At 38.6% G+C, this 17176-nt stretch overlaps 2 protein-coding genes across 5 annotated transcripts; one reads left to right on the forward strand and one right to left on the reverse strand.

Annotated features, from left to right (window-relative positions):
- Nucleotides 1–833: 833 nt before the first annotated feature.
- On the reverse strand, nt 834–8986 carry cga (glycoprotein hormones, alpha polypeptide). 2 transcript variants are annotated; one of them, XM_029460341.1, is made up of 4 exons: nt 8860–8986; nt 2530–2641; nt 2196–2380; nt 834–1112 (listed from the first exon to the last, which is right to left on the reverse strand). In XM_029460341.1, exons 2-4 carry the CDS (start codon nt 2621–2623, stop codon nt 1038–1040), a joined length of 354 nt encoding a protein of 117 aa, XP_029316201.1. In that variant the 5' UTR covers nt 2624–2641; nt 8860–8986; the 3' UTR covers nt 834–1037. The 2 variants fall into 2 exon arrangements, with proteins under 2 accessions (XP_029316201.1, XP_029316200.1); XM_029460340.1 differs by having other exon boundaries at nt 2190–2380.
- LOC115027196 (heterogeneous nuclear ribonucleoprotein Q-like) lies at nt 7563–16173 on the forward strand. Of its 3 annotated transcripts, none has more exons than XM_029460337.1 (12): nt 7563–7744; nt 9502–9661; nt 10665–10783; nt 11043–11150; nt 11424–11537; nt 11831–12007; nt 12295–12430; nt 12875–13080; nt 13179–13328; nt 13414–13535; nt 13651–13976; nt 14657–16173. In XM_029460337.1, exons 2-12 carry the CDS (start codon nt 9514–9516, stop codon nt 14683–14685), a joined length of 1635 nt encoding a protein of 544 aa, XP_029316197.1. In that variant the 5' UTR covers nt 7563–7744; nt 9502–9513; the 3' UTR covers nt 14686–16173. The 3 variants fall into 3 exon arrangements, with proteins under 3 accessions (XP_029316197.1, XP_029316199.1, XP_029316198.1); XM_029460338.1 differs by lacking the exon at nt 7563–7744 and adding an exon at nt 7860–8951; XM_029460339.1 differs by lacking the exon at nt 9502–9661 and having other exon boundaries at nt 7564–7744.
- Nucleotides 16174–17176: the final 1003 nt, after the last annotated feature.

Genomic DNA, 17176 nt, shown 5'->3' on the forward strand with positions numbered 1-17176 from the left:
GACCCCTGGATTCCCCTGAAGACTCTATGCTGTTACCATCCATGCAAAGATAGGCTACTGCAGGTCAGCTATGACCTCCAGGCTCTGAGCATCATTAGACAAACAACCTCCAACATGAAGGCAAAATCTGTTATATTTCCACAAACATTTTAATCAACCTCCTATATCCCCGAGACATGATATTCTTGTCTTTCTTGTCCCTGCAGTGTAGTCAGAGTTCAGGGTCAGCTCAGTGTGACTTCAGCAGGGCACATGTTCACTTACATGGGTGTTTAAACACCTGGCCTAAAAGGCAACATGTATCTTAACATGTTGCTCTATAAGTGGCGTAAAAGAGTTATGATTATGTTCTTAAATTATGAGGACCATAAGAAAACTTAAAAAGAGTGATGCTGAAATATCACTGGTTATTGTACAGTACTTACTATAACTTCTTGAAGTTTTATATTACCCTCAAAATGTGGCTACATTTATTTTGCCAAATAAACTCATTGGTTTACCTTACTGTTCTACACATCTCCATCCAGATACACTATAAATTAATTAAGCATTTCATTTCAAAATCATTCAAATTTATGAAGCTTCTCTGGAGTTTTTCATCATATTACACAATGAAGTTTGTTAAGTTATCATGAAATTGTGGAGATCCTCCTCAAAGTTTGCACTTTCAGACAGTTACCAATGTTACTATTCATTACATTATATTAATTTTGCAGACACATTGGTCAAAAGCAACTCAACGTTTTGTAACACACTAAATTGCCCCCAATAAACACAACACAATTCCATTCATTTCAGTGTAAGACACATTTATGAAAATGCAACGTCTGGGTTGCACATTTTACTTGCTTTAAAATCTTTAAAACATATACATGCATACATCAATGCAAATCTAGGCTTATCACACAGACACAGAATTGCTACAAAAACGTTATCTGGCAACACATGGACATACATTTAAAGAGCTTGTGCAAATGAAAAGAAACATCATTTGTTGCTAAGTACTAAGCACTGCAGAATGGTCTCCAGGTTTATCTTCATATCTTGTGATAATAGCAGGTGTTGCAGTGGCACTCTGTATGGTTTCTCACCTTTATGCCGGCCCACTCTATCTGAAAGAGGCACAGGTGAGGAGAAAAACACACACATCAGTCTACATATATATGTGATCAAATGCTCTTTTTAGCAGTGTGAGCAGTGTAGTTTTAACCAAACATTGGTAAAGAATATCCTTTATTTAAGGAAAACTAACAATATTGCAATGTAAAAATGACTCCATTACAAGTCAAATAACTGCAGGTAAAGTTCTAAGTATAGCTAAAGCCGCATTTCCACCGCATGGTACTTCTGGTACAGATCTAAACGTTCATTGTAATCGCATTGTGCAGGGATCTGTCCAGTATGGACAGTTTGAAGACGTCAGACGTCAAAAATTGTGGATCTATCCTGTAAAGAATCGAAAACTAAAAGTGCTCATTCTGCAGAACAATGGCCCCTGTGACTGATTATATATTACATTATTAGATGGTTCCCAATTTAGGGGTTGGGGGGGTCGTGAGATGATTAATGGAGAGAAGAAAAAACACTTTCTTCACACACAAAGAATTTCTACACAAATCTGTATTCACATCTTGGTTCTTTTGTTAAATATTTGATCATTTGACCTCTTTGGACCTCGAACCGTCACTTAAATGAAACAGGAAATTTCTCTTTGGTGGAACTGCAAATAATTAACATATATCTGAAAAATGGCAAAGAGCCCCACGTAGATACTGTTCTTCTGTAGGCCAGAACGGTTGAGAGCCCCTGGTTTAATCTTTAACAATGTGTTGCAAGTGTGTCCGTTATGCTATATAACATTTTTGTAAGAATTGCAATGGAGTAGAACTATAAAGTAGTATAACATTTATTATTTAATTAAGCCAATGTACTTAGTTTCACTACTGCTGACCTAATATGACCAAATCCACTTAAATATTAAAATAGATCTGTAGAAATAGAACTTAAACTAAAACTTTAACAATATAATTCTAGACTATTTACAAAATGGAGCATTGTGCTTTTTATCTGGAGATTTGGGGAAATATTGAGTCAGCATAAGGCTCTAGTTTCCTACTAACCTCTACAATGTAAAGTAAATATACACGGTATTCAAAGAAAAGTTTGCCTGACATATATTTTGTCTTTACCTGTACCTCGTAGCTGTGCCTTGCGACGCAGCATGTTGCCTCCGAGGTGAAGTTCTTTGGGTTCTTCATTGTATTCATGGCCCTCAGAGGTGTTGGAAACGTTCTGGAGAAGCAGCAGCCCATGCACTGGTAGACTGAATGGTCCCCTGGTAAATGAATGTTCCTTCTTAGTGCGCACTCCTCACAGCCCACTGGAGAAAAGACGATACTATTGATCATGGACAGCTTGTGATCCAGTGCAAGTGACACTTGAGATTAAAAGCACAGTGTACAATCTTTGTAAATAGAGAGAGGCTAAACAAAAGCACACATTAGTACTTGTATTATAAAGAAATCTTACCGTTTGATAGGTCAAGGTTGGGGTAAGAATCGGCTATGAACAGAAGAAAAGACAACAGAAGAAGAGACAATCCAGCTGACTTCACGGAGCGCATCGTGGTTGCAGCAGTAACCTAATGACACAAGACACAAAAGCAAATGGTCAATCCAAAATCTGTTGATCGAAGCATGAGTAAGTCAGAGATAGAGATAGAGTATTACCATGTTGAGAGAAAGTTTCCCCTTCATTGTGCCGGATGGCTTTTTACTCAGGACTTCTGCTTCCTTTTATGTGGTTTTATACCCGTGTGCCTCAGTCTGTGGCCACTTCCTGGAATAGGTGAAACCTACCAACCTTATCAATGATCTCACTGACTCACTGGTCACTTTGCTACCTTTCTCATAATCCCTTTAAAGGACAAACTGATAAGAACAAATCGTGGAAAGTCAAAACATACTTCCATCATCCTTCCATTCTGACTATGGATGCTGCACTTAATCCCTGGGTTTGTGTTACTTGGCAACTGGGGGTTGTTATTATTTGTCATGTCACAGCAAAGGAAGGGTCAATAGTTCTATGTTTCATTCGGCATTTCCATTCACTGCAGAAAGACCATTTTTAGACTGTAAGTGGCCTAAAGGTGTTTTTTTATTCTAAGAATGTAAAAGTGTGATTCTGAAATGTCCCTTTTGTCCTCACTCACGGTGTCACAGACTTTTTGAAATAGTTATTGGATCCATTTGTCTCTTCAGTGTTCCAAAAGAATAGATTCACAAATGTTTAATAGTCTTCAATATTTAAAACTGTAGACTTTAGTTGTCTATCCCTTGAAAATGACACGGTCTGTATTTTCCTTGCATTTTCAAACATGCATTAGTGCAACCAAAACAAACAAACATTGTAAAGTCTAATGAAATAAGTGTACATAGAATTGTAATGAAGCTCCAGATAAACATGCAGGAGAAGGTTCTGATGTGTATCAGCACCGTATGGCTGAAATTAAGGAAATAATTGATTTGAGAGTTTCAAAGTTAAAAAAATCAACATCGGAATCTTTAAATTAGTTCGGAGCTGAACTAAATATTCCATTAAGCGATAAGTCGACAAAACTATTTTGATAATTGACAAATCATTTATTTTATCAATTCGTTTTTTTAAGCAAAAAAAGCAAATATCCTGAAGTTGCAGCTTGTGAGGATTTGTAGATTTGTTTTGTCATATATGAATGTAAATTGAATAAACTTCAATAAAACATTACAGCAATCATTTATTTTGGTGTGTGTCCCCCCCCCCCCCCATCATTGACTGCTGTGGCTTCTTGAAAACTGGAGGAATTGATGGATGGAAGAAGTTATGAATAAATGGAGAGATATCTGATAGTTTCTAAGAAATATCCATCTGTCCGCCTCCAACATCTGAAATGTCAAGGATGAATATGAATTTACTTTGTGTTTCATAAGTCTGTTTACTTAAGTACCCATGTCCTGTGTCCTCGGTTGTGCTGGTGATAAATCCTTGGCCTAAGACTCGTAATTCAATAAGTGTGGATGACGAGACGTTTCAATTCACGGACGATGTTTAAAGCCTCTTTTTCTGGCTTATCACAGCATTTATAACATTGTTTTGTAAACCCTTTTATAAGTGCTACTAAATGTCATTCCTGCTGATAAGACTAATATCACTGGGTGTTGCATTGGGATCTATTGCTTTTGCTTTATGGTGCATGTAATTGTATTGACATCAAACAAAATGTCCTGTAAAATCAAATATAATTGACACACTCGCAACATTATTTGAGTACATTAGCCTATCCTACTGAACAATAAATGTGTAAGCATTAAAAAACAGAATCTCAAACATCCACTGATAAACATGTCTAATATCACATTGCTCAAGATCTGGCAACTTTGAAATCCTATCATATATTGTTATATAACTTCACTCTTGGGTTTCTTTGCAGCCGTGTCTAAAATAAATGCTTGAACTCAACATGGAGTGGACCGATGAATGAGTTGACGCGGGTTAGTATGCTTAAGATACAAGCTATGAGATGTTATGAAATATTTAAGACAGCTGAAAGGAGAGCTGTTGTACATTAAAGCCCCACCGCAGTTCATTGACAAAAAATCAGCTAAGAATAAAGGCACAGAGGATCAATTTTGATCTCACAGCCTCCTGATTTATAAAGCAAGGAGTGGTGCTGAGTTGTTTTATGTTCTGCAGGTAGCTCAGACCCTCTTTTTATCCTACATTGATCTGGATGGATGAGGATGAGAACCACAGGGATGTGGAAAAGTGTAATATAAATTGTGTACCCTACACACTGAGTGAATCAATATTCTCAAGGGCTCCGGTGTCGACGCTGTCCCTGTTGCTGTATGGAGAGAGCACGGGTGACACTGTGAGGTTATGTCTTTCCTTGGCTATGAAGCTAATGAGAATATTTAGTGTAGCATTAAAGAGAATGATGGTTGTAACCCATCAAGTCTGAGCGTATTTACGATCCTGGCTTATTCCCAAAACTGAGGGCTGCCCAGAAATATTCATCAAAAGAAGGAGTTTTAAGTGGAGAGTCACAGCAGGCTGACTTTGGTATATTTAAAGTATACTTCGTCTGATAAACTAACAAGAAGATGCCATGTATGCGTGGCTTTTGCTAAGTATCATAAATTTAAAACAGACATCAATAGAAGATGCAAATTATTATTATTAGCACATTTTTAAATGTTGTACTCCAGACTCAATCACGAAAGTAAAGCACCATTTTGATAGGATATATCACCGCAGCAATTTATCTAAGTCATTTCACATGCATGCTGGAATACACACTTATCCTCTGCAAGCGGGGAATACAAAACACTGAGAGGGAGGAACAGAGGTTTTTTGCTAAATTGTTCAGGATTGCAGATCCAGATTATTTTGCTTGGCACACTCTCTCCACACCGTGGCATGAGAGATCGGTCGGGACAATCACGTCCCTTTATCTCATTCAATAGCCATAAAATAGTGGCTCTGCATGGTCATCAGAAGGTCTTATACTGTAGTTACTGTTTATCACTCAAAACAAAGCAGACATTGTTAGAGACAGATACACATAACACCATAATGTTATCATAAGCATGCATCTAAGATGGTCAAATTAATGAAACAAAAAACACGCACTTTATCAGTTTATTATGAAAGACTATATTTAGCATGGGTTAAAGGCAATATTTATGTCAATAAAGACCTCTTCAGTTCTCAAACTCATATTACATTTTCATTGTAATATGTCAAAAGTTATAAAAATGATATCCTGGAGCTCTTTTTACCTGATCATCTAATACCTATATCTCTATGAACATGATTCCATATAATTATGACTTCAGAAACTGGATCTTCATTTGGCTTTTATTTGTTTTAGTTCAGGATCCCACCTACTGCAGACGACCTCTTCTACAGTCTTGGAACCTGCTGCATATTAGTTTTAAAGCTGAATTGTTTTTTACTTGGTCTGTCTGTGCTTTGTTAAAGGTTTGTTCTCTGAGGAGTCTTCAGCTGGCATGAGCAATACACTTATTGTAGTCTCATAAATTCAATATAGACATTATTATGAACTCCACCTGTTAGTCTGCACATGATTAGGAAGACAACGCTTATATGCAAAGCTTTTACTAAACTGGAAGTATTTGTTTGCATAATGTACTTTTTATAATATTCTACCTTTGATTTGTTCTTTCTAATTCCTTGTGTTACATGTCGACATTGTTCTTTGTTTTCTTGTCTTGTGTCCTTCAACGTGTTTGTGTTTGTTAAGTTGTGAAAAAGAAAATGTTCCAGGAAGTCATTCCGTCGTTTTATTTCTCAACAGCTGCGTAAGTTATTCCTCAAAATCTCCTAGCCATCATTATCCAGCTGTATACCTGTGGGGGTTGTTGGAGTCAGTTACCTGCTAAAGTTTTATTATTTTAGCCATGAGCCAAACATTAAGCCCATGATTCAGTCTGTGATGATAAAAGCAGATAGCCAAATTCAAATATACTGTACACCATGCACTGTATTGTCACTGCATTGTATTTGTATTTAAAAGCCTCAAGCATCAACACTGACCCCTGACACCAGTCATTCTCAGATAATTACCAATAACAATGTATTAACTTTGGACTGTTCAAATATGTGAATGCAGAAAGTGTAGAATTTGACTACTCACTTTCAACCCATAGAAAGATATTGAGAAAACAAATAACATTGTTGACAAAATAGATTTTCTGCAACAATTAAAGATAAAAGTGTCTTTTTAATCTGATCCAGTTTGTAATGCATGCATGATGACAAATACAACATGTCTTTCCTATCATTTTGCAGAGAATCTTTAACAAAATCAGTAAAGGAAAAACAATGCAATATAGTTTTGCATAACATAACTCTGCATAATTCTTCAGTAGTGCAAACGCTTGCCCCTTATATTGTATCAAACAAATAATCATATCGTTTTCTATCCACATACTCAGTTTTCTATCCACGACTCAGCCCTGTTCTTTTGTTCATGTTGCAGATGAGTGTTAAATCAATGAGAAGAGTGACACAGTGTGGTGGAAAGTGGGATCTACCTCACTACTTCAGGCACTCTGCTAAAATACTGTATGCTAAGATATAAAGTACTCCCACATACAGTATCTACTTTTAGATTTAGATAGCCTTTATGTGGACTGGCAATTAATTTTTTTTTTGTCTGAGAATACTGATCGCCTTTAAAATATGATATTATTATTATTTTTATTATAATATTGTTAATATGATTGGGGTTGGTTATTAGTAGGCTAAATTATTATTAACAGGCTAATTAATGTTATTGTTATACTTCCTTGTTTTACTTCATTATTGTTTACGTTTATAAGTGCAAAGTTATGTTTCTGCACCAAAGCGTTTAGCTGTTTGATAAGGCAACACTTGTATCTGTTACATCAACGGGACTGTTGTCGTGAAATTACTCGTCGTCAGTAATTATGATGGATGCTTTGAATGACCTGCTGCTCTTCTGTAAAATGCATACAAGGCAAGCCCGTGCAGGGATGTCCAAGAAACCCCATCGACGAGACAAAACTCGAGGCGTGAACGTGGCAGCCATTTTACATCATCAAGAGTGAATGACTGAAGCCGGATCAGTGCCGGGAGTTTTACACTTTTTCTGTCTTTTAAATATCACATTTATCTTCCTAAATAATCAACACCATACACGTTGGTGATCCAGCGGCAGGTAGGGCGAATGCTACTATTTGGTCACGTGATTGTTGCTTAATTGAGTGCTAAAAATGTCTGAATCGTGCAGTGCTGTTTGAAACAATGTGGAAACTGGTGGTGGTTGGGAACGAGTTCTCCAGACCGGCTTTTTGAAAATGGACTCTTCCTACATGGCGGCACGTTGACAAACCAAGCATCCAGCAGGCTAAACCTTTAGCTTTGAAGGCCGCGTTGAATCTAATTATTTTAAAAGCCATACTTTAATTGGTGAAGTCCGTATCGACAATTCACGTTGTAACAATGGCCTCACTGAAATTCCATTTGAATTAGCATGCTAGCTTAAGCTAGCCTATTTTGACAGATCATGGAATTGACATGCTCATTGTCGTCGTATGCTAACAGCAGCTAGCTGGTAAAAACCAGTTACCTTAGCAATATTTTGCTATCCCGCGTTACTACTATACCAGATGACACGTTCCTTGCCTTCTAACATATAATTGTGAATGCAGATGCAATCATAGAAATCCACAATAGCGCATCATGTTATTGTCCCGATGAAGGTCCCTAGTTAGCTTGATTGCTGTAACATTAGCTGTGCAAACTAGCCCGCCAGCTAGCTTGCCTCAACGTGTGCGAGTCGGTCCCTCCCCGCTAAATCTAACGTTATCGTTATCGTCGGTTAATTTTTATTTTATTTCTCAGATTCGTTAATGTTACACATTCTAAATCCAAGATCTATTTACACGAGGGGTTTACATTTACTTTAAACGTTGCAGAAATGTTTTTAAACGCAGAAAGCACGTGCTTACAATATAAGGTTGATTAAAGACACTACAAGATATCGGTTGCATGGTCTCTTTAAGCTAATGTTAGCCAAGGGTACCGATAGCTAAATTAACGGTAGGCCAAAACAAAAGATTGCCGTCCACGTTTTGCTCAATCCAGCGTTGCCGGATATAGTAATGTGATCTTAGATTGACGTCTGCATAAATTCATGCCTTAGTATCTGTCGGTATAAGCTAATGGGAACAAATGGTTGGGTTGGTCATTAAGGTGACAATTGACGTATTAACCTTTGTCACAATATGTGCTGCCAAAGTGTCAAGAAACTAAATACTAAAGGATTCATACTTGCTCATTGGTCAGCGACCGGAAACCGGGGCTCACTCTGATGGAACACGTGTATCGGCTATCTAGCCTGTGCTGCAGTCAGCAGTGAGAAGGTAAGTTAACATGTAATTTGGAGACCAAAGCAGACAAGGAGTCTACACCAGCAGCGACCAAGAGGGTTGTGATACAGGCGTTAGCAAGTGAACTTGGCACCAATTGCCCAAACTTTTTAACCCATAACAAACCAGAATGGAAAATACTGCCACATGGACACAAACGCAGTCGTCTTACGTTTTTTATAAGATGTCATTCAATCGATTTATGTATGGAATTTGGTATGTGCATTGTCTGTCGAGTGCAATGTTCAAACATCTGTCAACTGCCGAAATAAAGGTTTCTGGGCTTCTACCTTCATGCAAGCTCAGAGCTGCAAGTGTTATGTCAGGATGGTGAAAAGTCTCCAGACTGTACAGGACCACACAACCATGATAACTTGTTTTTCACACAGTGACATCCCCTGTCTATTGATAATGTGTGGTAATTAATCTAAAAGTCACTCTAACCATTATCATAAATGGTGAAACCAAGACTTTGCACTCTTCTGAACACATCCCAAGTCTTGCCCTTGACCCAGGATTAATTTGGCTCATTGCATTTACACAGATTTCTGGAGACATGGCCACAGAACATATTAATGGAAATGGTCCAGAAGAACCAATGGACACCTCTGCTGCAGTTACCCATTCTGAGCACTTCCAGACTTTATTAGAAGCTGGTTTACCACAGAAAGTTGCTGAAAAACTAGATGAAATTTACATAGCAGGTAAGGCACAATGAATATACTTGCATATACAAATATGCAATTTATTATGTTTATCAATTTCTTGCATGTACTGTCATTTTATCACCTTCTTGGCTGGGGGTATTGGGATCATGAAGCAACTTTTTGTGGTTTCCTACCAAAATGGGTACTGCAGTGCTACAAAATATGAAATTACACATTACTAATGTGAAAATGTGTAAATGATTGCAGCATTTGCATTCCCAACATCGTTGCATGATCACTGGTGTCAGGGCGAATGAATGTCCTCTCCCTGGGGGTGTCTTGGTGAGGCTGTCCAGTCTCCCATTCATTTCTATAAAGTTTCTCTATCTGTATAAAATTATTGCAGAGGGGCGAACTGGTTTTAAGTATTATGTCAGTCACAGCTTAGGTAACTTGCTTTGGTTGGATCTTTACCAGTTAGTATGGGGCGCGCTACAGTCACAAAGTTTGGGGGTCTTTTTAGGACTTGTTTAGTCGGTCAGATCTATTATTAAAAAAAAAAAAAAAGAAGTACTGGTGTGGCCTTTTCAGCCAGACAGGACCGCGACAGAAACAATGGCAGCAGCTGTCTGGTGTGTGGCTGCCTGGGACAGGTGACGGCCCCTCCATAGAGGAGAATGCAGACTGGCTCATTAGAAACTCTCAGCCACATTATAGAGGGGCACTGGCATATCGAGTTGCACTTTCACATCTGTTGTGATTAGTTCTGCAAAAACTTGCTAGTTGAAGAGTAAAGTGCAGCCTGATTACTGAATACAGCGCTAGATGAGGGCTGGTCCCACTCCTCCCCTTTTAATTGTAGTGATCATCATTTATCCATTACAACATTTAAAATATATTTGGTATGCAAAATGACTTGCATGCAAATCTTTCCCTTTGATCCTTTCAGTACTTACATTTATGTGCTTAAATGACCAGGTAGTAATAAGAACTTTCTCAGTCTTTTTTGTTAGTAGGTCATCGTTTCTCTGTCTTGTCCCCCCCCCCCCCCCCCCTCCAGGTTTGGTGTCACACAGTGACTTAGATGATCGAGCGATTGAGGCTCTGAAAGAATTCAACGAGGAAGGTGCTCTGCAAGTCCTTTTGCAATTTAAGGACAGCGACCTCTCACATGTTCAGGTATGTATATGGAACTGTTGGTGTGTTTAGATAACTTGGACCTTTCACTTCTGGTGCCTTCATACGAAGCGATTGTCCTTGTGCAGTCTGATGTATAGTGGCACGTTACATTTGTGGTTGCACAATAACTAAGCTGTCATTCGTCTTACTACAAGTCAGATTAATTTGGTTTGTAACCAAGAATCTGAAGTTTTCCTAATGTTTTATTTAGATCATTATTTGTTGATGGTACTTAGTTGTGGTCTTTATTTTTTTCCAGAACAAAAGTGCCTTTCTTTGTGGCGTGATGAAGACGTACAGACAGAGAGAGAAACAAGGGACCAAAGTGTCGGACACCAATAAAGGACCAGATGAAGCCAAAATAAAAGTGAGAACTAATCTTGGATTCAGAAAGTTGCATCTGATTTAATGCTTGTGACAAAGTGTGGATGCTGATGCAATGCTTTTGAGTGTGAAAATATAGTTAATATCTATAACCAGGAAGCTTTGTGAATATAACACGCATTCAAATGAGATTTTCTTTTGTTGCGTGCATGCTTTTAATGTGTTTTTCTACTGTGGAACTTTAATTATATCTATCCATGTCTGTTACTGTCAATTAAACTGTACCTTTATTTCTTTTCAATGTTCTTATTGTCAGGCTTTGCTGGAAAGGACTGCCTACACACTTGATGTGACAACAGGCCAGAGGAAATATGGAGGCCCCCCACCAGAGTCTGCTCACTCAGGGGCACAGCCCACCATCGGCACAGAGGTAAAAAACATTTTTACCATCATTGAGCATAAAGATTCAACAATGATGCACCTTTATTTACTTTGTTGAGTTGTTTGTAAGTTGTGGGTCAAGTGCATTCAGGTTTCATTCGGTGTCCAAATGATGAAAATATTTGTAATTCGATAGTAACCTTGGTTACACTGATAGTTTACCGCTAAGAGCTGACTGGATACCTTTTTCCTAAATGCCATATAGCTCTTGTGTTTACCTTACATGTCTAGTGAAAGAGTTGCTCTCATACACCGTATTGTTCTTTCCTCTCGAACTGGCAGATATTTGTAGGCAAAATCCCCAGAGACCTCTTTGAAGATGAGTTGGTTCCACTGTTTGAGAAAGCTGGCCCCATCTGGGACTTGCGCCTCATGATGGATCCTCTCAGTGGCCTGAACAGAGGCTACGCCTTTGTCACTTTCTGCACTAAAGAAGCTGCACAGCAGGCTGTCAAACTGGTACGTTTACTCTTCTGCCATTATGAGTAATAAGAGAAAGGGTCTGATGGAATTCTTCGTTAAAACCCAGACAGTCACATGCATTCAGGTTTCATTCGGTGTCCAAATGATGAAATTATTTGTACTTCTATAGTAACCTTGGTTACACTGATAGTTTACCGCTAAGAGCTGACTGGATACCGTTTTCCTAAATGCCATATATATCTTGTCTTTACCTTACATGTCTAGTACAAGTAAGCTGTTTTTCTTTTCATTCTCTACTTACAATGTCCTTCATACTTCCGCAGTGCAACAACAATGAAATTCGACCGGGTAAACACATCGGCGTGTGCATCTCCGTGGCCAATAATAGACTGTTTGTTGGCTCCATTCCCAAGAGTAAAACAAAAGAGCAGATTGTTGAAGAATTTGCGAAAGTCACAGGTGAGTCTGAACCAGCCTTAGATTTGTTTTTCAGTATTCTGAAAACTGCATATTACTGAAATATGAAATATTACTTTAACAGCTATATTCCATTAGTCCTGTTTGTGTCCAAATGATGACCTCATTACTATGCTGGAGAGACTCACGTTTCCATGATGGTTTACCGCTAAGATCTGACTGGACACTTAACAGTTCATTAATTCATTTGACATTACACTTTTTCTTTTTTTCAAGTTAAGTAACTGATGAGGAACAGGAAAATAAATTAGTTTACACTATATCAACTAAACTATTTTCATAATTAGTTTTTGAATCGGACATGTTTGGTTCAGACTTTTTGTCACTAGTTTATTGGTAGGCCATTGATGTAACAGGGATATCTGTTGAAATCCAGTTAACCTCCTGCTACCTTTTCTCCATCTCTCCTGTTTCTTGTTTCTACAGAGGGTCTAAATGATGTCATATTGTACCACCAGCCGGACGACAAGAAGAAGAATCGGGGCTTCTGCTTCCTCGAGTATGAAGACCACAAGACGGCAGCTCAGGCCCGCCGCCGGCTGATGAGTGGCAAGGTGAAGGTTTGGGGAAATGTGGTCACCGTGGAGTGGGCCGATCCCATCGAGGACCCAGATCCAGAGGTCATGGCCAAGGTAAGTCACGGGGCCAGAGGTCATTAGTAAGCAAATGTGTAGCCAAAATGCATTTGTTTCCTATTGTGCAAAGACTATAACATTGTTTCCATAACCAGGTAAAAGTGCTGTTTGTGAGGAACTTGGCGAGCACTGTTACAGAGGAGATACTTGAAAAGGCCTTCAGTCAGTTTGGCAAGCTGGAACGAGTGAAAAAATTGAAAGACTATGCCTTCATCCACTTCGAGGAAAGAGATGGTGCTGTGAAGGTATGGACATTCATCATGAGTTTAAACTTAAGTTTGTTGTAATTGCAGTGAAAACATAATTTTATTATCTTGATCAATTTCACAGGCTTTGGCTGATCTGAACGGCAAAGACCTCGAGGGAGAGGACATTGAAATTGTCTTTGCCAAGCCACCTGACCAGAAGAGAAAAGAGCGCAAAGCCCAGAGACAAGCCGCTAAAACACAAATGTAAGGGGGAACAATGCAACTCAAACTTGTGACCCTTTAAGTCATGCAGTTAGCAAATTACATTTTTATATAAAGCAGGATGCCATGTTTACGTTAAGTCTGTATCATCTTTCAGGTATGATGAATACTATTATTACGGGCCTCCCCACATGCCACCACCCACGAGAGGCAGAGGCCAAGGTGGGCGGGGAGGTTATTCCTACCCTCCTGACTATTATGGCTATGAAGACTATTATGATTACTATGGATACGACTACCACAACTATCGGGGTGGCTATGATGACCCGTACTATGGCTATGATGACTTCCAGCGGTCTGGGAGAATACGAGGGGTGAGAGGAGGAGTCCGTGGCGGTGCCAGTCAGACCAGGGGCCGCGGTGGTGTCACACCAAGGGGCCGACTGGGCTTCTCCCAGCGAGGGGGCCCTGGAACAAGCAGAGGTAAATTAAACTTTTATGTGTGTGTGTGTGTTATACTGTTGGTTTCAAAGTGGCTGTAATCAAATTGGTCACACTGGTGACTAATAAAGCTGGATTTTGCTGTTTCAGATAATTACTGTGCACTACTGAAAATTTGCCACGTGGCTCGGTTTATTTCGAGTCTGTGCTTTTTAGAAGTCTTGAACACACAGGAAAAACATCTACTGAGCTCAGTCTTGGTGTCTTTTTCTGTCTGTGGGTCAGATATCAAAACACCCAGTTCAGAGGAATGACATGAATCTAGGGGTGTTGTAGATTAGCAGCTGTAGAGGGGGAATTAAGTTGAGTGTGACCTACAGTGCAGGTATTGATCGTCTTAAAATGATGTTGGTAGTAATTATAAGGCTGCACTTAAACTGAAGTTACACCTGCTTATTGGCCTCATAACTAATCCCTGACAGGTGTCCTCTTTCAGAGCAGTCAGTTTGTTTGCCAGTAGACAGAGGTCATTCACAACTTACTATACCTTTAAGGAGGCCAGCTGAGTCTCGGCCCAGTGGCAAAACGCTGTTTTTAGTCAAAACTGTTGTGGTGTTTCATCAATCTGTCACAATGCTGATTGATGGGGAATGTGTACATGGATATCTGGGTTTTCTTTTCAAGATTCTGTACTAATTTTATCTTTCTTCTCATTGGTCCAGCAGGGAAACGGGGCCGAGGGCGGTCCTGACCTGTCACAGTGGATACTGACTTGATGTGTGGTGTTACACCGTAAGCTGCAATGGATGTTGAAACAAAAAAGAGCACGACAAAAAGGTCCAATGATATTCCAGCCTTACAGAAGAAGCATCTCCCCTCCCCTATGTTTTTATTTTTTATTTTCATTTGTTTATGAAACTGCCACCTTAAAAAGATGACCGGAGGATTCTAAATACTCGCCACAGCCTCTTTGCCCCGAGCCCTTGTACCCAGCCCTGATTTACAGGGCTCTATGTATTGCCCTTACAATCTACCCCTTCCCTGTCCCCAAACATGCCATTTTTAAATAATTATTGAAGAAATTGCACTTTTAAGTTCTAGGGTTTGAAGTGGCTCAAAGGAGCTTGATGCTATTGTATATTTTTGTGCTAATCGCAATTTTATTGTCGGAATATCCATGTTCTTAATCGTTTGATCTGGATGTTTGACAGAGAACATTTGCAGGTTTTTAGGGTGTACCCACCTGGCATGGATAAGTCAGGCATTCCAGGAAAGTGGTTCTTTTCAGAACTTGTCTTTAAAGGGTTGGTTGACTACCTCAGTACAGAGGACTAAACTACCCGGCCTGTACTGTAAATAGGGAAACTATATTGATGAAAGCAGGGCTTGTTTTCATACAAAATATGCACAAGAGCTGCAGTGCAAAAATAATGTACTTAATGTAATATAGTCATTTTAGCTGCAGCTCTGACACTGCAAACAGTCAAACTGGGCATGCAAAACAATCTCATATGATGAGTCTGAACAAGCCCTGCTTTTATCCTATTTTGAACTGAATTAGCTGCCTTGCTTCTTCAGAGTATGTAGTTACTGGTTGTATAGTTTTCGGATAAAATGTTACTTTTGTAAAGGCTTCAACATCACAGGCATCCAACTGCCTTTGATTAAAAAAAAAATAAAAAACAAAAATAAAGCCCTGCAGTGTCCCTTTTGTGCCACTGTATTATTCCAGTGGGTTTGTTTTTATATTGATACCAATACATTTTCAAACTTCAGAATCATGTAAAACAACCTAATCCAATCCATCATATAAAATCATGTTAATCTTGAATGATCCCTTCCCAGCTCCCAAGACTGCAACTTTGGAAAAGATTTTTTCAGTAAATCTTGTTGGATGACTGAATTGCCATATTGCCCAGCCAGTGAGCATGTGTGTCTAAAGTTAGCCTCATATGATTTGGTGAGGGATCATAGTCACATAGTGGTAGAAGGGATACTGCAGTGAAGGATTTCTATTTCCCGGGTATAGCAAAAGGAAACTGCTCTTCAATCCCAGTTTTCTATACAGTTAACTCCCTCAATAAAATCATAACAACCACCTTTTGAAAAAAAGATGTTAGCAGTTTTAAACTATTGTTGGTGGCCAACAACGTTTTTTGCATTCCTGCAAATAAATTGTTTTATACTGTAAAATGGAGGTGAGTGTAACTTATTTTTGTAATAAAGTTTTTGATTTCTATCTGTGTCTTAGTCTTTGGATACAAGCTTCATGCGGTGCAAATGCTCTGCTATTACGTTCCTGGTGGTTAGCCAGTGATTTAAATGTCTCTTTGTGCAATGTCAAGAAATTAGTTTACTATGTTAATCTCAACGGTTAATGATGTATCTTTTGAGTAACAAGCTGTTTTCTATGTTTTTGTTTTAAATTGACCAGTATTACAAGATTTAAATGTCACTGAGAAATCTATTCAATAATCAAATATAAAGCACAATGACATTACATCAGGCTTTAACTTATAAACAGACCAGTATGCGTTTTTTAAATTATATATACATATATATTTTTAACGATATACACTTCAGAGCAGACATGTTTCCTTTTTTAAATGTATCAGAACATTGAGCCATCATGCACAATACTGAGTCCTGAAACTAAATAGAATATTGCTACTAATTACATCTGTGCTTTAACTGCCTTGACATTTCTAAATTACAGCAGGAAGAATAGTTTATTCAGAAAACTGAAAACCACAAAGGCAATGAATGTAAATTATTACATGTTGACTTGCATAAACAATGATGGGGTTCTTATGGCTGCTCTTTAATTGTTATATTAGTGGAGAGCAACTTGGAATTCATTTACATTAGGCTAATTACTAAACTGTTTACTTGCCTATCAGGCCATGCTTGTAACATACCGTGCATGCCATAATTACTGTCTGGTGTCGCCAAAATATGTTAATGGCCTATCTTTACACATCAAGCACAATCTACTTAACGCTAACATTAACCACATAACTATAGTAACAGTACAGCTGAACTAAATTAGCGTTAATTAGTTCACGTGAGCTTATCAAAAAATTGATTTTCAGTTTCTGTATAGTTTTCGGGTAAAATGTCAAGGTAAGTTATTAACAGCTAATGCACGTCCCGTCCGTTTCATAGCTAACAAAATGAAAAAATCAACATCATTTGAAGAAGACCACTCCCACCTTGGATCCGTCTGTTAAACTGGGACACCT

This window comes from Cottoperca gobio, chromosome 22, assembly GCF_900634415.1.
Source record: "Cottoperca gobio chromosome 22, fCotGob3.1, whole genome shotgun sequence".
In the NCBI taxonomy this organism is placed as follows: domain Eukaryota; kingdom Metazoa; phylum Chordata; class Actinopteri; order Perciformes; family Bovichtidae; genus Cottoperca; species Cottoperca gobio.

Bases quoted from the DNA above. Each gene is read 5' to 3' on its own strand.
- LOC115027196 (XM_029460337.1), top strand. From the start codon at position 9,514: ATGGCCACAGAACATATTAATGGAAATGGTCCAGAAGAACCAATGGAC. The intron at 10,784-11,042 runs GTATGTATATGG...ATTTTTTTCCAG, and splicing joins GCGACCTCTCACATGTTCAG to AACAAAAGTGCCTTTCTTTG. The intron at 13,329-13,413 runs GTATGGACATTC...TCAATTTCACAG, and splicing joins AAAGAGATGGTGCTGTGAAG to GCTTTGGCTGATCTGAACGG.
- cga (XM_029460340.1), bottom strand. From the start codon at position 2,623: ATGCGCTCCGTGAAGTCAGCTGGATTGTCTCTTCTTCTGTTGTCTTTT. The intron at 2,381-2,529 runs GTAAGATTTCTT...TCTTTTCTCCAG, and splicing joins CAACCTTGACCTATCAAACG to TGGGCTGTGAGGAGTGCGCA. The intron at 1,113-2,189 runs GTAAAGACAAAA...TGCCTCTTTCAG, and splicing joins GGCACAGCTACGAGGTACAG to ATAGAGTGGGCCGGCATAAA.